Source organism: Silene latifolia, chromosome Y (genome assembly GCF_048544455.1).
Source record: "Silene latifolia isolate original U9 population chromosome Y, ASM4854445v1, whole genome shotgun sequence".
In the NCBI taxonomy this organism is placed as follows: Eukaryota; Viridiplantae; Streptophyta; class Magnoliopsida; order Caryophyllales; family Caryophyllaceae; genus Silene; species Silene latifolia.
In genome coordinates this window covers 310,315,926-310,339,702 of record NC_133538.1, presented here as the reverse complement: position 1 = coordinate 310,339,702, position 23,777 = coordinate 310,315,926, and the positions used below count along the sequence as shown (strand labels likewise).

At 39.2% G+C, this 23,777-nt stretch overlaps 1 protein-coding gene and 1 pseudogene across 1 annotated transcript; one reads left to right on the top strand and one right to left on the bottom strand.

Annotated features, from left to right (window-relative positions):
* Positions 1-8,628: 8,628 nt before the first annotated feature.
* On the top strand, positions 8,629-9,880 carry LOC141631164 (uncharacterized; annotated as a pseudogene).
* Positions 9,881-12,437: 2,557 nt separating this feature from the next.
* LOC141631162 (PRA1 family protein D-like) lies at positions 12,438-12,950 on the bottom strand. Its single transcript, XM_074443869.1, has one exon. It carries the CDS (start codon positions 12,948-12,950, stop codon positions 12,438-12,440), a length of 513 nt encoding a protein of 170 aa, XP_074299970.1.
* Between the last annotated feature and the right edge of the window lie 10,827 nt (positions 12,951-23,777).

Genomic DNA, 23,777 nt, shown 5'->3' with positions numbered 1-23,777 from the left:
CAAATGCAATACACGTCCGATCATCGTCAACTCCCAATCACCCTGTCTCACACAGTAACTGACTACACACTAAAGTGTGTAGCCCTGCCAGATTACCCATCGCAACAGGTAATCCTCGCCGCCAGTGGGTGACCGCAGCCGATCCCACCTAGTCCAGCTCCTCAACGAGCGACAATAATCCCTGTCCCTTAATGTGCACATCCCCTCCCGTGGCGGGTTCCACGGAGGGCGAACTAGGGTGTGAAGCCACTCCCGCAAGTGACTCCACCACAATCCCAAACACATGACATTACCGTCATCTCAATCCCCTCACACCAACACTGTCACAACAATCTCCATATAACGATGATCAATAGACAACGATAAATACAACAACATGTCATGTAAAGCACAACAACCGAGTAGGAAACCCTACCTTAGCAATCACACAGATGCAAGCACGGACAATCAAAAAGGCTCCTCTACGAAGTCTTCTCCTATACAATGATCACACAATACAATTACACTTTGTACAGTTCCCGACATTCCCTTCCCATATAAATGTACAGTAACCCAAAAGATACAGTAATTACAAAGGTAGGACTTACCAACAAAGCAACAAGAACTTATACGGAAGAATCACCGCGAATTATCGACACAAGGATGCTACGAAATGCTCAAAGGGATGATTAGGGAATGATTTGGTTAGGATTAGGGCACGTAGAATGTTAACGCTGTGAAAAGTGAAATTAGAAACCGACGCGGAATTATAAAATACCCTAATCATTCCTTAATCAAACCGTCGAAATATAACCTCGCCAAACCGGACACTCGGTCGAGTGTGACGACACTCGGCCGAGTGGCCTACACTCGGTCGAGTATTCACTATACTCGGCCGAGTGTTCCTCGGCAGAAACGAAATAACTCACACAAAGAGCACTACTCGGCCGAGTAGGCTCTACTCGGTCGAGTAGGCTCCAAAGGAAATCCGTAGTGTTACAATCTTTCCCCCTAAAAAGAACTTCGTCCCGAAGTTCACACTCAATTATACACAAACACAACACCACGACACAAGACTCTAACACACACAACACCACGACACAAGACTCTAACACATGAGGCGATTCCAAGGAACTACACAAGCATCACTACAAATTACCCCAAACACATCTCCCGACACGAAACAACCAAAGTAAGGAAGGCACAAAACACTATCGCGACCATCTCCTACCCCCTTAAAAGACAACGGTTACGTCCCCGTAACCAAACGTACCGATCAAAAGGTTAGGGAAGCGGTCTCGCATAGCTTCCTCAGCTTCCCATGTGGCTTCCTCCACGTTATGGTTAGACCACAGAACTTTGAGTAAGACCGTCTCACCCGTCCGGGTTTTACGAACCTTGCGATCAAGAATCTCTTTTGGAATTTCGGCATATGACAAGGATTCATCAAGTTCGATGTTCTCCATCTCGAGAATGTGCGACGGATCACTCACATATTTCCGGAGTTGAGACACATGAAAAACATTGTGAACTCTATCCAAAGCTGGTGGTAAAGCTAACCTGTAGGCTACCTCGCCAACACGGTCCAGAATTTCATAAGGACCTATAAACTTTTGGCTTAGCTTCCCCTTTTTCCCAAACCTCATAACACCTCGCATAGGTGACACTTTCAAAAGCACCTTGTCACCTACCGCGAACTCAATGTCCCTGCGGTGTAAGTCGGCGTAGCTCTTTTGACGATCTTGAGCTGCTCTCATCTTTTGGCGAATCAACTGGATTTGCTCAACCATATCCTGAACCAACTGTGGTCCTAGAACCACTGTCTCGGAACTATCATCCCAACAAACTGGACTCCGGCATTTCCGGCCATACAAAGCTTCAAAAGGTGCCATCCCAATGCTTGTATGATAACTATTATTGTATGAAAACTCGATCAAATCAAGTCTGTCTTCCCAACTGCCTCCAAAGTCCATAACACATGCCCTTAGCATGTCTTCTAAGGTCTTGATGGTCCGTTCTGTTTGACCATCGGTTGCCGGATGAAAAGTCAGTACTCATCTTCGAGCGTTGTGCCCATCAACTCTTGCACTTCTTGCCAAAACTTTGATATGAACCTCGCATCACGATCGGAAACAATATCTTTCGAATTCCATGTAACCGAACCACATGTTTTCTCAGCCCAAAGCCACCGCATCTTAGACCAAGTATCTTTCATTGGAACAAAATGGGCTGACTTGGTTAGCCGATCAACAATCACCCAAATCATGTTGTTACCTTGTTGTGACCTAGGTAACCCCACAATGAAGTCCATAGAGATCGACTCCCATTTCCACTCGGGCACCGTCGGGACCGAATCTTACCTTGAGGTCTCCTTTGTTCACCTTTGACCCTTTGGCAAGTCAAACATCTAGCCACAAACTCAGCTACCTCCCTCTTCATGTTCGGCCACCAAAAAGTCTTCTTAAGGTCTCTCGTAAAAAGCTTGTCACCACCCGGGTGAACCGAATAAGGAGTGCAATGAGCCTCGACAAGATCATTCTCCTTAACTCGCATCGTCAGAACACACCATCTCCCATCAAAACGAACACTCCCATCCGGATGTATAGAGAACCTAGATCTTTGCTCCGCTCTCTACCGCCGACTTCCACTCCGGATTTTAGGATCAAGCTCTTGCTTCCCTTTGATGTTTTCATACAACTCTGGCTCGATCGTCAAATCCCCGATGGTATTCCCCTCTCGAATCATAAAGATTCCCAATTTAGACATCTCCTCTCTCAACTTCAGCAAGGACATAGCTGTGCATAGCGAATGAACGCTCTTCCTACTCAAGGCATCTGCAACAACATTAGCTTTACCCTCGTGATAGATGATCTCCATATCATAATCTCCAATCAGCTCCATCCACCGCCTCTGTCGCATGTTAAGCTCCTTCTGAGTGTAGATATACTTTAGACTCTTATGATCAGAGAACACCTTAAAAGTTGCGCCGTAAAGGTAGTGTCTCCAAATCTTAAGTGCGAACACAATCGCACCCGCTCCAAATCATGAGTAGGGTAGTTTTCCTCATATTGCTTCAACTGCCTCGAAGCATAAGCTATTACTCTCCCTCCCTGCATCAAGACACAACCAAGACCGTTCTTTGAAGCGTCGGTATACACCTCAAAGTTCTCACAACCCTCCGGCAAGGCTAGGATAGGAGAGCCGTGGTCAAGCGTTCTTTTAGGGTCTGAAACGCCTTTTCACAACTCTCATCCCAAACAAATCTGACTTCTTTCCTCATCAAGGATGTCATAGGCCGTGCTATAGTAGAGAAATCTTTCACAAATCTCCTGTAGTAGCCGGCAAGGCCTAAGAAACTCCGAATCTCAGCAACATTCTTCGGCGATTCCCACTTGGTAACGGCCTCAATCTTACTAGGATCCACAGATACCCCTTTCTTGGATATTACATGGCCTAGAAAAGCCACCTCCTCTAACCAGAACTCACACTTGGATAACTTGGCATAGAGCTGATTTTCCCTCAAAGTTTGCAAAACTATCCTCAAGTGCTCTTCGTGCTCTTCTTTAGACTTGGAATATACTAGGATATCGTCGATGAAAACGACCACAAACTTATCCAAAAACGGTGTGAAGATCCGGTTCATCAAATCCATAAAAGGCCGCGCATTGGTCAACCCAAAAGGCATCACTACATACTCGTAGTGACCATAGCGAGATCGGAATGCTGTTTTAGGAATATCTTCGTCTGCTATCCTCAGCTGATGATACCCCGACCTCAGATCAATCTTAGAGAACACACCAGCTCCACTAAGCTGATCGAACAAATCATCAATTCTCGGCAACGGATACTTGTTCTTCACCGTAACCCGATTGAGCTCTCTGTAGTCAATGCACAATCTCATACTCCCATCTTTCTTCTTTACGAAAAGAACTGGAGCTCCCCACGGTGACACGCTAGGCCTGATGTAACCCTTGTCTAACAACTCATGTAACTGCTTCTTCAACTCAGCCAACTCCTTAGGTGCCATACGATAAGGTGCTTTAGATATAGGACTGTTCCGCTTAAGCTCCACGCTAAAATCGACATCCCTCTTGGGAGGCAAACTCGGTATCTCCTCAGGAAATACATCTTCAAATTCGTTCACCACGGAAATCTCAGAAGTTGTCGGCGGCTCTACTCGATGATCTCTCACATGACAGAGGATTAAGGGACACTTCTTCCTTAAACATGACTTTAAAGTCATAACTGCTATAAACCTACACTTAGGCTTTACCACAAACCCTCTATAGGACACTTTAACACCCTTGGGACTTTTTAAAGACACTCTCTTCTTCTACAATCTATCCCGGCATCATACCTACCCGGTCCATCCATCCCGACAATCACCTCAAACCCATCCTTAGGAAACTCTAACAGTTTCTTGGTAAATCTACCCCTCCAATCACCATAGATATACCCTTATATAACTTGAGACACGACACGACTCCCCTCAAGGTATGAACACATCATCTTTTACAACCTCAAACTTGCCCAAACCCATAGACACCGCATGACTCTTAGACACAAAAGAATGTGTAGCCCCTGAATCAAACAAAACAAAAGACGGTACATTATTAACAAGAAAGGTACCGAACTACATGAGCATCATCCCGTGCTTCCCGCTTATCCATCATGAAGAGCTTTCCACTATTCTTCCGTCCTCCACCCCGAATCAAGCATTGGAGGTACTAGGCTTAGCCGCCGAATCCTGGGTGACACCGTTATTCTCAAGCGCTGATAAGATCCACCACTACCGCGGTTGTAACCGCCCGGTTACCCCGTCCACCTCTGTTGCCCCATGCACCTCCCGGTCGGCTACTAGCAAAACTCGAGTCGGCCCCGAGAGAAATTTCCCGCCGAGCTCCCGAACCATTGCGGGCTTGTAGCTCGTGCATTCCCGCCTTTTGTGGCCTATACCACCACAGTTGAAACACGTAAGGTTGGTGTTGTCACTCACATGCCCGACCCCCCGTTCTTTCCCCACCACGAGAACCTCCAGAGAAACCAGCTCCACTAGAGAAAGCTTTAGCATGGTTGAAATTCCCTTTCTTGTTGGTTGGGCCGATTGTTATTCCCACTATCAGCCTTCCTCTTTTCGGTAGCAGTCCTCTCCTCAATCTCCCTTGAGAGATCCACCATTCTCTCGGCTTGACCCGCCTCGGATACACTTCCTTGAGGTCAGTAGCAACCCCAGCCTGCATACGACTCACGATCTTAGCAGACAAGCCCCTCTCAAATCGGAGGGCCAAACCTTTCTGTCCGAGCTGCAAATCTTCCACATAACGAGATAGCTCCACAAATCGATGATAGTAATCGTGATCGTCATCTCCTCGGACATAGTGAAAAGATTCAAAGTCGGATCTCATCTTGTGTCGGATATGCTCGCACAAATCGCTTGCTCTCATAGCGCTCTTCAACCTGCACCACGGAATAGCCCCTTCCTCCTGGTAGTAAGCTCTAGCATCATCCTTGACGTTCTGCCACCAAACTGCAGCTTCTCCTCTTAGGTAATAGACAACCTGTTCAACAATCATATCCTCGGGGCACTTAACCATTTCCATGAGAGCTTCTATCTCACGGTGCCACTTCTCGAGCAGCTTTGGTTCGCCTACCCCGTCATACGTGGGAGGGTGGAAACGAGCGATGTTGATGCTAAGCTGGGTTGCATCCACATTTCTCTCGTTTCCTTTTCCCACATTTTTGAGAGCTTCGAGGAGAGCCTCTTGTTGCTCAATCATGCGAGCAACCTCGTCACAACGTACATCTCCGAAGCTTGGATCTGTGCGGGAGTTCTTTTGGGCGGCATTTTGAGCTGATAAGAAAGAAAGAAACGTAAACAAATGCTCAAAATTTAACCTCCCTCCGCCATAAGAACACTCGGCCGAGTATAAATAACACTCGGTCGAGTAAAGATCACTCGGTCGAGTATCCTCTCAGATACTCGGTCGAGTATCGACTCCAGAGACAAACATCAAAACACAAAAAGGAGCACTCGGTCGAGTATAGCGACACTCGGCCGAGTGGACCATACTCGGTCGAGTGGACCCCCATACTCGGTCGAGTTACCATAAACAGTAGCGATTGCTACTTTCCTTCAAACAACACTCGGTCGAGTTCTCTTATGCTCGGCCGAGTACTCAATACTCGGTCGAGTTCCTAACATGCTCGGCCGAGTAACACTATTTACAGGTTAACACTTTACGATCCCTCTATCATACTCAGTATTCTCATAACAATTACGCAAGAACTCAAAAGCCATGTTATAACACCTCAGCATGCGATACATATATTACAACTTTAACACCATATTGTAAACATATCAACATCCAATTTATTCATACGCTACATCCAGCGTTGAAATCACAACCGTCTCATCAATTACTTCTCCCATCACAACAGTTAAGAATTTCATCACACATATATACAATTATCGACTTTTACTAACATGCATCTTCACATACGGACACATACAAGGCCTAGTCCTCATCACACTTTCCCCCAAGTTACCGGCTCGAGTTAGTAAGGGCCATTATGCGACTCCGGACGTCTCCAGAGTCTTTGCGGTAGCTCCAAACTACTCTCCCCGGGTTCATTTTAGTTAGACTCCCTAGGTTCATTAAATTCATTTGTTTAGGTGCCGGAATCTTCGGCTCTGATACCACTTTGTAACACCCCCTCATACCAAGGTACCTTACCAGGACCACCCAAGTATGAAAGACTGTTACCATCTCGGTTGCCCGAGGTTAGTACATATCAAAAGCGTCTGAACTGAGCACATTTATTAAAGTAATGTAGAAGACAAAGCTTACAATATCCAAATCCAAATATTGTCTAAAGAATACAACTTCAAAGTCTTAATAATAAAAGGAAACTCGCTAAGACTCAGACAGTGATGCTATGACTCGTGGTGGCAATTCTCCCAATGTAATCCCCAAGCTCTCACTAGCAAAACCTCAAGCCCGCTCACCATCCCCGAATGGATCACCGCAGATTACACAAACAACATCGGGGTCGATGATTATGCAACAACAAGACAAACAAATGCAATACACGTCCGATCATCGTCAACTCCCAATCACCCCGTCTCACACAAGAATCGACTACACACTAAAGTGTGTAGCCCCGCCAGTATTACCCATCGCAACAGTAATCCTCGCGCCAAAGGGGTGACCGCAGCCGATCCCACCTAGTCCAGCTCCTCAACGAGCGACAATAATCCCTGTCCCTTAATGTGCACATCCCCTCCCGTGGCGGGTTCCACGGAGGGCGAACTAGGGTGTGAAGCCACTCCCGCAAGTGACTCCACCACAATCCCAAACACATGACATTACCGTCATCTCAATCCCCTCACACCAACACTGTCACAACAATCTCCATATAACGATGATCAATAGACAACGATAAATACAACAACATGTCATGTAAAGCACAACAACCGAGTAGAGAAACCCTACCTTAGCAATCACAAAGCAAGATGCAAGCACGGACAATCAAAAAGGCTCCTCTACGAAGTCTTCTCCTATACAATGATCACACAATACAATTACACTTTGTACAGTTCCCGACATTCCCTTCCCATATAAATGTACAAAGAACTCAAAAGATACAAGAATTACAAAGGTAGGACTTACCAACAAAGCAACAAGAACTTATACGGAAGAATCACCGCGAATTATCGACACAAGGATGCTACGAAATGCTCAAAGGGATGATTAGGGAATGATTTGGTTAGGATTAGGGCACGTAGAATGTTAACGCTGTGAAAAGTGAAATTAGAAACCGACGCGGAATTATAAAATACCCTAATCATTCCTTAATCAAACCGTCGAAATATAACCTCGCCAAACCGGACACTCGGTCGAGTGTGACGACACTCGGCCGAGTGGCCTACACTCGGTCGAGTATTCACTATACTCGGTAAGTGTTCCTCAGCAAACGAAATAACTCACACAAAGAGCACTACTCGGCCGAGTAGGCTCTACTCGGTCGAGTAGGCTCCAAAGGAAATCCGTAGTGTTACAGGTACTTTTGCCGGATCGTGGCGCGCACCCTTGCCCGGCTCAAGGCAAGATGTTAGCGACAAGGATCTTCGTACTAGTGAAGGATCGCTCACTAACACGATACTCGGGTCTCGGCAGCACTCGACAAGATTGCAACGAGCTGAGAGCGTCAAGCACTAGACATTCGTAATCGGTCTCGGGTGTGTGAGTCGGGATCCTAGTGTCGATCCCACAAACACGGCTTGTTAGAAAAGTGAAGGCAAAAAGTCGTTCACAACAAAGCAACAACAAGCAACACGAAGGCACTAGGTAGGAAGCAGATTTTCATTCACTAGTACTCCCTAAAGAGGAAATTTGATATTTACATCCTGGTAGCAGGAGACATTGAAATTACAAAATTAGTATAAAATAGCGATAAAGTATTTACTAAAAATATACAAGGGAAATGAAATTACATAAGTATGAATAAATCTAAGGGTTCGAAGTGTGCGGATCATCACACAAAGCCTACAAAATGCCAATTGTATGATTGTATCAAGAACAAATCAATAAAAGAAAAAACAAATTAATCATTAATTCTGCAATAATTGAAAAGTCGGAAATCAAAGTGATGGAGATCACCAAGGTTCATCTTCTTCATCCGATGAGTGGATTAAAATCCAAGATGAGCTAAAGAAACAATTAATCGAAGACAATGAATTTACATAGGAATTGCTGCCATCTTCATCAGCATCATCATCATCATGTTCAATAGAGACCAAGAAAGAGGTGTTAAAGTACATAGGAGGGTGGATATAAGCTTCGTAAAGGAAGACCCTCGTATCGCTTGTGGAACCCTCGTCGTTTTAGAACTTTCGTATGGTGTTTGTTTCGCGTATGGTTATGGGTTTGGAATCAGGAATCATACTTGGGTAGTATCGGGTTGGAACTCCATTCCCCATACCTTGCGTTTGTTTCAATTGTAAGCAGTATGAGTTTGAAACTAAGTAAAAGTCAAAATATGTAAAATCCAAGACTTTAAATAATAATTTTACCATATAAAATTATGAAAATAAAGATTTAATCAAATAATTATATAAAATATTTCATTTTTAATATGTTATAATATTTATTTTTCCATTTTTGTTAATTATAATTTGATACCTATGGGTATCAATTTCATACCCATCTCCTTCCTTGGGTATGAGAAGCTCATACCTCATGGGCTTGAGGTATGAGTATGAAACCCCCGAATTCGCAAAACAAACACTTGGTATAGGTTTGGCTCATTCCAAACCCATATCTCATACCTTTAATGATTCATGATTTCCATATTTGTAAACTTGATATTCCGTATATTCCCGGCTTTCTCGCTTTCAGAGAGGTTCTTCTATCCTCAGTTACTTATGGTTGATGGCAATGGTTCACTTCATCCTCGCAGTTTTGGATTAGCTTGTCATCTTGGTGTCCTCGCCGATCTTCCAACTATTGGAGTCGCCAAAATTTTACATCATGTCCAAGGCTTGAACCGTTCAAAAATAGGAGAAAATGGCGAAACAGTTTTTCTGACTGGAAACGCTGGACAGACCTTAGGCGCGGCTGTGAGATCGACATTAGGTTCAGTAAAGCCGATATTTGTGTCCGTTGGTCATAGGATGTCTGTAAACACGGCTCTCAAGATTGTTGAAATGACTTGCAAGTATCGTATTCCTGAGCCAATCAGACAGGCTGATATAAGATCACGAGAGTACCTGCGCAACCACGTTATAGTATCGACAACTCCAATTTCAGATGAGCATCCTGTCGTTCCAGTTGAACGCCTGATTCTTAGACATTGAATCACAATCCCATCCCTCTATTTTACTAACTCTGAAAATTGTACTGATTCAATGAGATAGCGAGTATTAAATCGTGATCAAGTTCAAACTCAACTTGTTTCTACATTATTTTGTTTTGCATTCAAATGAGCTTACAGATTAATGCAAGATTACAATTTTACAATTCATCTTACATAGCAAAGCAGTGACGGCACTAGTTTGTCAGAAAAAGTCGATTTTGCTTTGAGTACGCTAATTATAAAACATGTACTAAATGATTAAACGTAACATCACGCAGCAGTTGAAAGCTGAAAATCTTGGTTGAATAATTGATACATTGCCATTCAAAACAAACCAACAAAAAGAAACCACATTCTTGACAACCTTAAAACACACAGCTAGACAAATAACTAAGCCATCCTAGCCTTAACTTTATCAAGCCACATTTTAAAAAGTCCAAACAGCCCTGGTGCAAGAAGCTTAACTGTCGTCGAAACTGCCGGACCGACAACGGGGATGAAATTTGCTAATTCGCCTACCAGAAACAATCCAGTGCCAAGTACAAAATCCCAGAACCCCATTGCAAATGTTGCAATTTGCTGCTACTGTTATACGGAGTATCTAAGTAGTGTTGGTAAATTGTGTATTTGTGTGTTTAACACTGTCGGTCTGTTAACTGTGTATATATAGTGAGAGACATGTAACAGTTTTACAGTTTCTAGGAGTAAAATTAATGGAACAAATTAATTACGTCTTCTTTTGTACATTCGTTTGGTTGCGCATGCGGGAGTTGAATTCCACAGGAGTTGTGAACTACCTAGAGGGGGCTAGGTCATTCAATTCCACCATTATGTAGGCATTCAAAACTCCTTGGAAAATTGAATGCCTACATTTTGCCAAAAAATTGGCAACCAAACATCCTCCCCTTTTTACAATTCATGGGATTTTTATTTTCCCATGAATTGAAAGGGCAACCAAACGAGGCCTTAATTAATGCCAAGATTGCCAAAAATATCAGTTGAACAGATGATCTTTTGTATGTATTGCTAATGTATTATACGGTTTTACGAATGGGACGATCAAATATGAAAAACGTCTGGGTTATACTATTTTCTAAACATGTTCAAACACACCTATTCGTTTCTCGGTGTCGCCTCATACATGTTTGGATGAATTTGATTGAAAAATACCTCCTATTCAGGTTTCTTTTATCGATCGCTTCAACTGGCTTGTGCTATCACTGCTCAACGATTGAGCACAAGTTCGAGTTGTATCATCGTGTGAAATTCAACTCAACCCGAACTGCTTAAAATGTTAGCCGATCACATTAAAATTCACACTAACATTTTTTTTTTAATGAAAATTCTGAGGAAACAAACATTCTCAGAATGAACATTATAAAGCATTATAACTGAAATTCAACATCAACGCTCCATCTCATAAATCGATATTGTTTAGGATAAAAATGATTCTAGCTTTGTTTCGAGTGAAATGCTTCTACGCTTGAAATAGGAGGCTGTGGTTAATTTCTTTGTGGGAAATTTGGATATATCAAACAATGTTTGGGTTTGTTTTGTGAAGTCTCGAAAAATTTTCTTTCATCACAACAGCTAAAACCATCTCGTTCACATGATTATCCTTTCTTTTGGAGAACTTGTTACAGATAATCTAAAAGCTCATAACACATTAGATAATGACTACAGAACAGCATAATTCGACTGTAAGCCAGTAATCCACTAATCCGTGTGCCTATTAACTAGAAAGTTACGACACTTCAATTTGATTGCATCGCAAGTCGATTAAAGACACCATTTTGAGCGTAAGCGTCAAACTTTTCACAAAATACTCGTGTCCAACGCTCTACCACGCGCCTAGACAGACTATTTGTAAAACTGGCAGTTTGAGTAATTCTGATGACTGGAAAAACCAGACCTTCTAAACAATTTGAATATGACTAATGCCTAATCTTGCACAACTAAGCAATTTCTCAATCAAATCATTTCCTACGCCATGCAGAATTGTTCGCAGTCGTATTTTGAAATATTCGATCAAATTTAATTCAATTCAACAATGAACAACATATAGTACACATCAGAGGGTTTACAAATCTCAAAATCATGCAACTACTCCCAATAAAATCATTTCTACAACTCAATAAAGAATTGTTTGACAAATTCAAACATTGATTCTTTGCAGCCGATTTCCAAAACGTTCGATCAAATTCATTTCAACAATCAACAACATATAGATTAAACCTTAACCTAAAACAATAATCGCTCCAAATTCATCTTGAAATTGTTCAATTAAATCACAGAAAACATGATCAATTAAACATACAGTAACCTTAACCTAAAGAATTGTTCAAGGAATTTACACAACGATTGTTCGCAGTTGTATTCGGAAACATTCGATCAAATTCAATTCAACTAATCAACAACATATCGCTTCAATTAAATCGCTCCGAATTGTTCAATTAAATCGGTCCAAATTCATCTCCTAAAACAACAAGCGATCAAATTCAATTCAATTCATCAATCAACAACATATACATCAACATCAACCTAATAAGAAAAATTGTTTTAAATTCATCTTGATCAATCAAACAAATCAAACCTTACAAATCTCAGAACTCAGTATAACCACCACCAGCTTCATCATCAAGCAATCCACCATACGGATTGTCATCACCAAACCTCGAATCCCGAACCGCCGCATGCAACAACACAACCACAACCGACACTGCAACACTCACAAAAAAATTCATCCAAACACTCGCAAACAACAACGCAACAACGGTAACAACACCAAGCACTCCAACAACGATATTTTCCGAGATCGTAAATCCGGCGAGTTCGATGGCGGCGTCAGGGAGTCGCGTGAGGTAGACAAAGTGCCAAGCTGCGGCGGTAAGGAAGAAGATGAAGAGAGACAAAGGACGGAAGAAGAGAGAGATGAAGAAGATAGTTAGGGTTAGGTGAAGGTAGTTGAGTTTGAAGTAGGATAGGTTAATGGCGACTCGTGTGGTTAAGTCGGAGACGGAGACGGGGAGGGAAAGGTGGGAGGTTGAGAAGAATTCTGACCATGGTTTGGTTGTGGTGAAGGTTGGGGTGTTGTAGTCGTCTTGTGGTGTCGCCATTGTTACGGGGAGAAGGCAGTTGTTAATTTGTTATGAATAATTTATGATTGACTTTGGAATGTTGGGGTCTTGGCCTCTTGGGGGCGAGAGTTTGTAACTTACTAACTTTGTATATGGAGGGTCTTCCGATATGCCGGAATGGTACCGGTTGGGAAAAGGTCGGGTTAGTTTGAGTCGAGGTATAATATGGGTTAGTTTGAGTCGCGGTATGATATTGGTTAGTTTGAGTATGGATGTAGCTTGTGGGTAAAAATGGCAATTGTGGCCCAGACTGAACCCCAACAACTTTTCTATAGGATCGTCTTATAGCATAAGACTGGTCCAATAGAAGAAAAGTCCAAGCAAAAACATTGAGATATTAAATTTTTGATTTAATTTTGATAACTTTATACTTTATAATGAAAACTAACCTATTTAAATAGGTAAGTTATTAATTTAAAATATAAGGTTATTAAAATAAAAGTATTATTTCATATTTTTGTTAAGTAATTTTATTGGGCCTTATACTATTGGCTTAGTCTTACCTAAATATAGGTCTTATAGAATAATTATACTTTAAAAATTCATACCTGCTCCACTATTTAAATACCTATGTTTAAATTCACAATTGGAAAATCCAAACATATCCAAACCTGATTTAATTAAATATTTTGAAATTTTAAAATTTACTTGATATTTAATTTTGTCAGGTAAGATATAATTTTATATATAGTCAAATCAAGTTTCGGATCGGATTTTGGATATATGGTGGAGTAGGTCTAGATTTTAAAATTTTGGATATCGATCGGGTTTGGATATGAATCGGTGATCCAATAAGTAAGTGGATTGTGTTTGGATTTTGTAAAACCCGATCCATCACCATCTCTAACCGGAACGAAGAGAGTACATTTGTCATGTTCTTTTCGACTGATAAGAGTTGAACTGAATGGAGCTAAGTTGAACTAAATGAAGTTAAAATAAGAGTTACTTTGTGAAGAGATGAGCTAAACGAACTGAATAAAACTAAACTAAAATGACCTGAAATTCAGCCAAAAAGAAGTCAAAGAACATAGCCATTATAGCATTAAAATTGCTTTTAGGGTGTGTGGATAGCAAAAGTGGAGGGGGGAGGGGAAGGGAGAGAAGGGAAGGGGTCGAGGGGGAATGGAGTGTGGGTGTTTGGATACAATTTCCCTCTAAATCTTGTCTATTGTGAAAAGATTTTGATTAGGCTTAAAAGGAAGAAAATTAGATCCCTCAATTTCCCTCCAACTTCATTTGTTATCCAAACAAGGGATTATAATTTATAAATTCCCTACTCTCCCTCCCTCTTTTTTTCCCCTCCAAATCACTCAATCCAACCCCACCTTTAAAAAATCTCAAGTTCACATCATAGAGCTTGCATCATTGGGCTTCCATCTGTAGAAGTTCTCAGCCGTTGCAACGACAAAATTAGAGTTGTGGGTTGAGCGAGGCACGTGGCCCATTATGATTTTGTCATTGGTTACTTGGTACTCAATCGGCCCATTATAATTTTGAGAAATGGAGGTCCATTACTTCTTAATAATCCGGATTAAATTTGTGGTAGATCGGATGGTTGTATATTTATTTGGAAATAAAAAGGTAAATGAAAGGGATTGAAATATATAATACTATATTTCATGCCCGGCCGTTGTCCGGGTAATATCAAAAAATAATTTCTAAATATTTATCTTGAGATGGTTGGTTTGAAAGCATTTTATTACGAAAAATGCTTCAATGTTTCAACGTAGAGAGTTTCCCTTTCTTATATTTTATAATTCGTACTAATGTCTTTGACCTATGGGGTTCGATTCTTACCCGTGACATAGTGCACTCATTTGACAAAAAAATGTCTTATGATCTCTAGTTTTCATGGTATTAAAAAGTTGGTTGAATCTTATATAAGAACTTAATTGAATTGCTCTTCAGTGAAACTCAAACTAAAAACTTGCATCAATTTTATGAAGTAAATACGACTAACAAAAATATTAATAAGTGGTTATAAAAGTTGACTTTAATTGTACAAATCTTTTAGAACTCCGCTTCACTTAGCCACTAACATGATCGCACAAGGGTCAAATAGTAACCTTTGTAGAGCGACATAATCCGGCTTAGTGAATGCATTAACATTATTGATCGTAGAAATTGTATGAAAATTGTAGATGGCATATAAGTACAAACATTACATGCGATATAATATACAATTAAGTAACTTACGATCAATAATACCGAAAAAATAATGCACGCACAAATTTGTCATCATGAACCATTAGCAAGAAATATAAATAGATCATATCCTATGGTCACTCCAATCAACAAACACTCGTGTATAACTACATAAATCAATATATATATATATATATAGATTCGGGATCCTATGAGAACCATCAAGATAATGAGAACCATGAAAACCATTTAAAATTTGGCGATTGAGATTGTTGGTAATAATATGTTCCCAAAAATTAGAGTCGTCAGACCCCTCAAATCCTCCAAACTCAGTCACTTTCACAATACCTTTTTCTCTCTCTTCGACCGTCCTCTTCAATCATCCTCTCAATCATAACATTCTCTGATCCTTCACTCTCCGATCACCATGTTTTCGACTCTTCTCAAACCGCTTCACAAATTAGGGTTGAATTCATCGATCACCACCATTTTCTGCTGATTCAGGTAATGGCTATTATACTCCATACTTCCCCTAATTTGTTCTCGCTGATTTCAACTTTGATTTATCTGATTTTGAGTAGATTACAATTAGGTAATATCTTAATTTCCCATATCTCTCTTTTATTCCCCAATTTTACGACTTTAATGATACAAATTAGTTTGATTAGGGTTGCATCTCTGATTTGTTCTACTTTATGTTGTTTTCATTTGCTTCAAATGTCGTTCAGATTCTTACTCGCATTTCAATGTAATTACCTATTAATTACTTCAATTTACGTGAGGGTTATTTAGGTAAAATATGACATTGTTATACCTGATGGTCAAAGGCTTTCTATTTCAATAGTAATCTAGACAACATTCACTGTCATCTTGTTGATCTAAAGACCATTTGGTGACTTGATATGCTTTAGTGCGTTTTGGCAATCTCTTGGCTATTAAGTCAGTACCAATTTAATGGTTTGTAATGCTTTGTTTTGATGTTTGTGACGACTGCATTGGTTCTTGTTTGGGTATAATATCTAGTATTTTGATAATCTTGTGTGCACAGAACCTATCTTACTGGCCTAATTCAAGAATGGATAGTAACTCTTGAAATGAGCTACTTCCAACCTGTACAGTAACTCTTCCTTTGTACATTCAATTAGGCCTGTATTTAGCTTGGAATCTCCAACTTGTGTAGTAACTGTTATAGTACATTCGCTTAGGCCTATCAAAACTGAACCTATAAATGACCCGAGCTAACTTGTACATGATCTAGCCTCACCTACCTCGAATACCCTGACAATTCTTTGCTAATAATCTGTTTCCCATGGCTATAGACAAATGCTTTGTTCATCCTGTTTGCTGTCAGTTGAATGTGGGTTGTCTTTTTATCAATTTCTTGTTTATGTATCCACAATTCCACATCAATCGTAAAGTGATCATTTTCACCCATATGTACTTGTGTAGAATTTACCATGTAAAGCAAGGTAATGAGTATTTGGGTGATATATTTGTTACCCAATAAAGAGATGGAAGTAGTGTGTCATTTTGTTTCTTCAGAATTTGTAATTAGGTTGCGTGGCCATCAATGAAAGTTGTTTAGTTCATGATAAAGTATAATCTGTTAATACATGTACATGGTGTTTAGTTGACTTTATTGGAATGGATGAGTCCATATGCCATTCCATTGTTTGGTTGAGGTGTTAGGGATTCGTTCCCCACCCATTCCATTTAGCTCATTCCAAGCTAAATACAGGCCTAATTCTTACTCGCATTTCTCAAAATTATTACAAGTCAAATGCTCTAGCAATGATTATCGTCTGACCATCTAACATGCTTATGACTTATGAGTATTAGATACTAGTATTTTGGTCTAAAAAGGAACTTGTACCTGAACTTCAGTTCATAAAAAAATGAATATTTACCTGTGTAGAAATGCCTTGCTGATCTGAGGCTATATGTGTGCAAATTTGTCTATCAGAGTATATGTCTAAGAGGAATGAGACAGCAAAAAAGTCTTACCAAACGAGAGGACGGAGATGATGGATAGCGGCTCGTGGCTATACAAATACTTTCGGGATACGTCAACATATCTATAGAATATGTTGCCATGGTACAGAAGTGAAGAGAGCATCCAAACTACAATAGCATCTTGAGGATTATTGACCAATCCAGGTGGAAAGCTAGTAAGTTGACCCTGAGATACAAAAAAGCACAAGCAGATTAATCGTTCTTCATATTCTTGTGCTTGAGGTTCATCTGAAATACTTTGGATCAACTGTGTTATGTATACCTCTCATTTCATCTTAGTTTATCGTATTTTAAAGGCTATTAGCTCAAAGGAAGAGCGATGTGCACATTCTGTACATAGGTATGGGTTCGAATCCCATATAGCCTATTAGATAACAAATCTCATTATTGACAATATTTTACAATTAATATTAAGGGGTTGTAATCATGTTTGGGCAAGCTACAGTAGTCCATAATTAGACTGGCTCGTGCAATAAGAACGCCTAGGCAGTATAATAGGTTTATAGTGATAAGAATTTCAAAGGCGAGTTTATATATAGAAACTATGACCATACATCAATGCCTTACTTGAAATAGGGCTGCAATTTACAAGGTCCGGCCTCTAGCAATCTAAATGTAGAAGAAACGCTAATATTTCATAGCCAATATGGGAGTCGAACCCACATCTTGTGCATTGCACAATGCTCTACCATTTGAGCTAATTGACTTTTTAAATAAGTAAAATGTAAATATTCAAATTGTAGAACGGTAATGACTATATCAAAGATATTATAAACTGAAACATTTTAGGGTACCCGTCCCCTAAAATTAAACAGCCTTGTACATGCATGAAAAAGGAATATATGTGCATTAAACAACCTTGTACATGCATGAAAAAGTAATATATGTGCATTCCCTAGTTTTATACGCGTCTTTCTAAAAAGGGTTCATTCTACCCCTCTAGGGTGTCTTTTGGTCTTGTGGCCGTTCGAATTTTATATGTGGATCCGCCTAATCCAACCCAAAACCCTTTTTACGTCCTAAATTTAGGATACTCGTTTCCTAAAATTAAACAACCTTGTAAATGCATGAAAAGGCAATATATGTGCATTAAACAACCTTGTACATGCATGAAAAAGAAATATATGTGCATTAAACAACCTTGTACATACTTGAAAAAACAATATATGTGCATTAAACAACCTTGTATGTGCATTAAACAACCTTGTACATGCATGAAATAACCATATATGTGCATTAATCAACCTTGTACATGCATGAAAAAGCAATATATGTGCATTCCTTAGTTTTATACCCGTCCCTCTAAAAAGGGTTCACTCTACCCCTCTAAGGTGCATTTTGGTCTTGCGGCCGTGCAGCTTATAATAAGGGTAAAGGTTTAGGGTTGGATTAGGCGTATCCGTGTAGCGATCCACCTAATTCAGCCCTAAACCCTTTCCGTCTTTAATTTTAGGACAATATTCTCCTAGTTTTAATCCCGTCCTCAAAGCAGTTACATTACTAAGTCAATCAATTACATTTCTCAAATTCCTTAATACTTTCCTTATATGTGCATGAAAAGACGTTATATGTGTATGAAATAATGTTGTATGTGCATGAAATATGTAAACTTAGGGTCCTGTATCAAAACAACTAAATTGCTAAATTAAGCATTACAAATATTAGATTATTAATATTTAAAGTAAGACGAGAATATTAATAATGTAAACGTGTTGGTAAAGCCAATATGGGAGTTGAACTCACATCTTGTGCATTGCACAATGCTCGCCCATTTGAGCTAATTGACTTTTATATAAAGTAAGACGAGAATATTCGTAATGTAAATGTGCCAATGTGCGATATCAAAAAGTTAAACATGAACAAGGGAAAGGGAAAGTGAGGCTAACAGAATTGGCCCCGACTTACCATATGAAAAGACTAAAAGATTGCTTCAGAAACTGGGAAGTGACAGCGCCATGGGCAGGTGCGCAAGTAAGAGTTCCAGTGAAGTTTATAGTAGGAGACATGGACCTTACTTACCATATGAAAGGAGTAAACGATTATCTCAACAACGGAAAGATGAATAATGTCGTGCCATTTTTGTAGGAAGTCGTTATACTTTGAAGGAGTTGGCCATTTCCTTCAGGAAGAGACGCCTGATGTTGACCTTGCTTGTCACTTTTTTTTAGTATCGGATTGCCGCTATGGTTGTTCCTGTCATAGGGAATGTGTATGCCCACCATACTAATGAAAATCTCCAATTTTATCACAAAAATTAACCTCAGATATTAAATTTCTACTGTCAACTTTAACAGAACAAGGAAAAAAAATTGAACAGTGCAACTTAAATAAGACCGGAAAGTCGGAAACCTGAACTGGCCAAATGTTCATAAATTGGCACTGTGAACTGACATTAAGATTATCTTCCAGCCAAATAATATAAACCTTAGTACTCATGACCCTTCATTACTAATTACCCCACTAAAACCCGATTGTCTGACTCTTAACAATTGAACGAACATAACCACACCCCAAATAATCTGATAAGTGCATAATACAACTGAAAGGACCCAAATTGGCTGTAGCTAAATGGCATGGTGAAGGTTTGTAGTGACTGATGGAGGGATTCTTAGAAGTAAAAATAGGAGGGTTATGAATGGAGTGAAGAAGAAGTTGACTCTTATTGGGTGGTAGTACGCACAATGAATTGCCTCAAAATAAAAAGTTATCTTCAGTGCATAGAATATGGTCACTATGATTACTAAGGCTATTGAAATGTATCATAAAATAGTGTTTATGATAGCTAAGAATTCATTCTACAAAGTGTTTGGTTGAAAACTATGAGAGCATAGCCATAACATCTAAAGCCGTGAAAGCTATGTACTTGAACTCGTCTTTTCCCTTAAACTCATTACCCCGCATACTTACAGAAAATCATTAGCTGCTTCTTACCTTCCTCTTCCTGAGGCACAAGCCCAACTGCAATAACTTGTTGACAGACCATATAAGAGCGAGGTTTAGACTTGGATACAAAAGTCAGAGTTAAGGTGGAGCATAAATAACAAGAAATTATACGAGACAGTCTTAATTACATGGGAGATCAACTTAGTTTCCGTCTTAGTTACATAAGAACCTGATAAAGTCAAGATGGTATAATTGAAATTGAAAATTCATTAAAGCTGCTATTGATGAATAGAACGGAGCCAAATCAAAGAAATCCCAATGCATTTACAACAGAGCACTCAAGTGATGACAAATTTTTTTATTAAAAATGAATGGCTCTTAGAATTTCATTCTCAAATCAAATAAAACATTAGAACAATACTTTTATCAGAGAAATTGTTGGAAACGTAAAATGGAAAGAAGTATAGATAAATGTGAACCTTGCTCCCAGGATGACACCAACACATCGTCAATTAGAAGTTTTGTTAATATGACACCTCTTCTAGAGCCAATATAGTGCAGTTACGTAATTGAGCTCCCAAGATGACATCACTGCATTGGGATTTCTTAATATTTGCCTTATATGTGCATGGAAAAGCGATGTATGTGCATGAAAAAGACTTGTACGTGTATGAAATATGTAAAATCCTAATTTTATTGCACATAAACAGAAATTACACGCACCTAAATAATGATATGACGATTATAAAGACTATCAATTTCACGAAATTAACTCCCCAATTTCTTGTTTTCAACAAATTTAGGTAATTTCTGAATTTTTGCAACCCTGATTTCTCAATTTCCTCAATCTAATTCACGAAACCCTAATTTCACAAGCATAATTCATCAATTTTGAAAGTTAATCAACAAATCAAAAAATCTACAAATGATGCAAACATATACACTCCATAAATCAATGAATTCAGGGAAAGAAACAATATTTACAAATTTATACTGGCAAAATCAAAATTAAATTAGAAAAAAATAGCGAACCTCAACGAAATTGGTGAACTTTGGATCTCTGTTAACAACCAATCGATGAACCTAAACAAAATAAACTCAAAATCAGCAAAATTAATGGTGTATGAGCGTATAATTAAAAACTAATCAACATTAAATAAAAAAAAAACAAGAAGAAAAACCTCGAATTCGACTTTATGCTTCTCGGAATCTTCAAGAGGAACGTAATACTTAGCAAGCCGCATCTTTCCTTGCCGATTCGGCAACAATATGAATCGGATCTAGCAATGTTTTTGAAAAATTAACAAAATAAAACAAATTAGTGATTTAAAAGGGAGAAAACTATACTGTAAATCAAAGTTAAAAGCGATAAATTGCAGGAAAAGAAATTAGTGATTTAGTAGAAGAGAGAGAAATAAAGGAGAAATAGAAAACGACTAAGGATTGGAAAATTGGAAGGTCGTTTGATTTTTTCAAAAGTACAGCCGTCCGTGTTATTTTTAGATTTCAATAGTGGTTCTCATGGTTCTCATTATACTAGTGGTTCTCACCGGATCCCGACCCTATATATATATATATATATATATATATATATATATATATATATATATATATATATATATATATATATATATATATATATATATATATATAGATCTAGGATCCGGTGAGAACGAACACTCGGTGAGAACGGTAAGAACGACCTTTAATCATAGGATTAAAATAATCTAAGGGCCTGTATTAAAAACAAAATACGTGGCCAAGTTATAGAGTTCATTCAGCATTTTAGCCCATCCCTTCGTCATTCCTAGAATTGGGCCCACTACATTATCATCAACATTTCACTCCGATGTCGGACACCAATTTAATCGACCTGCCTCATTCTTTCCTTTTTCGCATATTAAGCCGACAATTACCACCTAAATCAACCGCCACTACCACTTCACGATCAGTGCTCCTGCTGGTGGGCGACTACTATGTTGTAACAGTTACCGATGTCGGCGCAACTCCGGTGATCAACCAAGCTATTTATCGTACCCAACTTTTCTGTTTATCGTCTCCATACCCTCACTCCTACTGGCTGCTGCCGTCGGCGAATTCCAACAATGATGGCACGCCACCGACAACTGTCACAAGCGAGTAAGCGACTCCCCCTTCCCATAAGAGCTACTACTTCCCGATCTTAGTTGTTGCGTATCTAGCCAATATTTTAATGTATCTAGCCACTATATTAATGTATCTAACATAGATACACAAAATTAGTTACTAGGTACATTAAAATTGGTTTGAGATACATCAATAAATAAACCAGATACACAATTTTTTTTTTTAGCTTCGACAATGGTAATGGTTGGAAAGGGAAAACAGAGGTGACGATAAAGAGTTATCTAGTGCTGGTTGGAAGGAGAAAAACCGAGATGATTTCAATGGTAATGGTAATGGTTCGAAGTCACATTTCTCGAAGTATCTTGGCATATTTTGTATATCTATTGATTAATACACAGTTGAATCAAAAAGCCATGCTCAATTGAAAAAGAGAAGATGCGAGGTGTTGAGACTAAGGCTAAAAAAGTCAAAATGCCTCCAATTGGGTTTGAACAGGTGATTAACAGCTAGATTGATAATATTTTTGTTAATTGAGGTCAAAATCACAACGTGGTGCTGCATTCCCAGTTCGTTGCCATCGTTTCTTTTAAACATTTGAAATATTCCATCGAATCTAATTGAGGTCTTATTCAACTAAAGTTAGTGTTTCTAATTTTTTTATTAATGTATCTCAATCAATTTTAATGTACCTTATAACTAATTTTGGGTGTAAATGTTAAGATACATTAAAATAGTAGTTAGATACATTAAATATGAGTGTAGATACATTAAAAAACCAACGAAGAGGAGTTCAGGTAGAGGCGGTGCCTGAGTTACCACCGGCGACGGTGTTCGAGAGTTGCGACGGTGGCAATGAACGGGGAATCTCCGGTGAGGAAGGAACAAGGAGATAGAAGATGAAGATGATTTCGGTGTAGTCGGAGCTCTTGTCATTAGTAATCGTCGCCGTCGGAGTTGGTGTTTATGATCGGCGGTGGTGTTGCGGTGACGTTGACATCGGATTTCAATGGTTGGTGATAATGTAGTGGGTTGATCAAATTTGGGAATGACGAAGGGATGGGGTCAGTGAATGAATAACTAAACTGCCCACATTTTTTTTTTTAAATACAGAACCTTGATTGTTTCAATCCCATGTTTAAGGACCGTTCTCACCGAGTGATCGTTCTCACCGGATCCTACCTCTATATATAGGTTCATCTAAGTTCACTTACCTTAGATGAGTCCCTAAGTCCTATTTCCCACCCTTGGATCATAATAAATCAATGGCTGAGATGAAAAACAAAATAATTACCCAACTCAATTTTCTATGCACAACAGTAATGATGAAAAACAAAATAACCCCCTTCCCCATAAACATTACCTCACACTTTACTAAATTTTAATTTTACCAAAACCGTTGATTAATTTTTACTCTTCTTCTTTCTTTGTTTCTTTTTTTCTTACTTTCTTCAACGTTTCAACTTCTTCATCCTCTGCATTTCAAAAAACCGTCTGATTAATTTGAAAAAAATCCGTCTGTTTAATCCTGCGAACTCCCAATCAACTCGGCTTCTGCAAATTCATTATCATCCTATTTCAGGTATACTTAATCATTCTTCAATTTCTTCTATTTTTAATTGCATTAACTCTATATTAATCCTCATCCTTGTATTATTATTT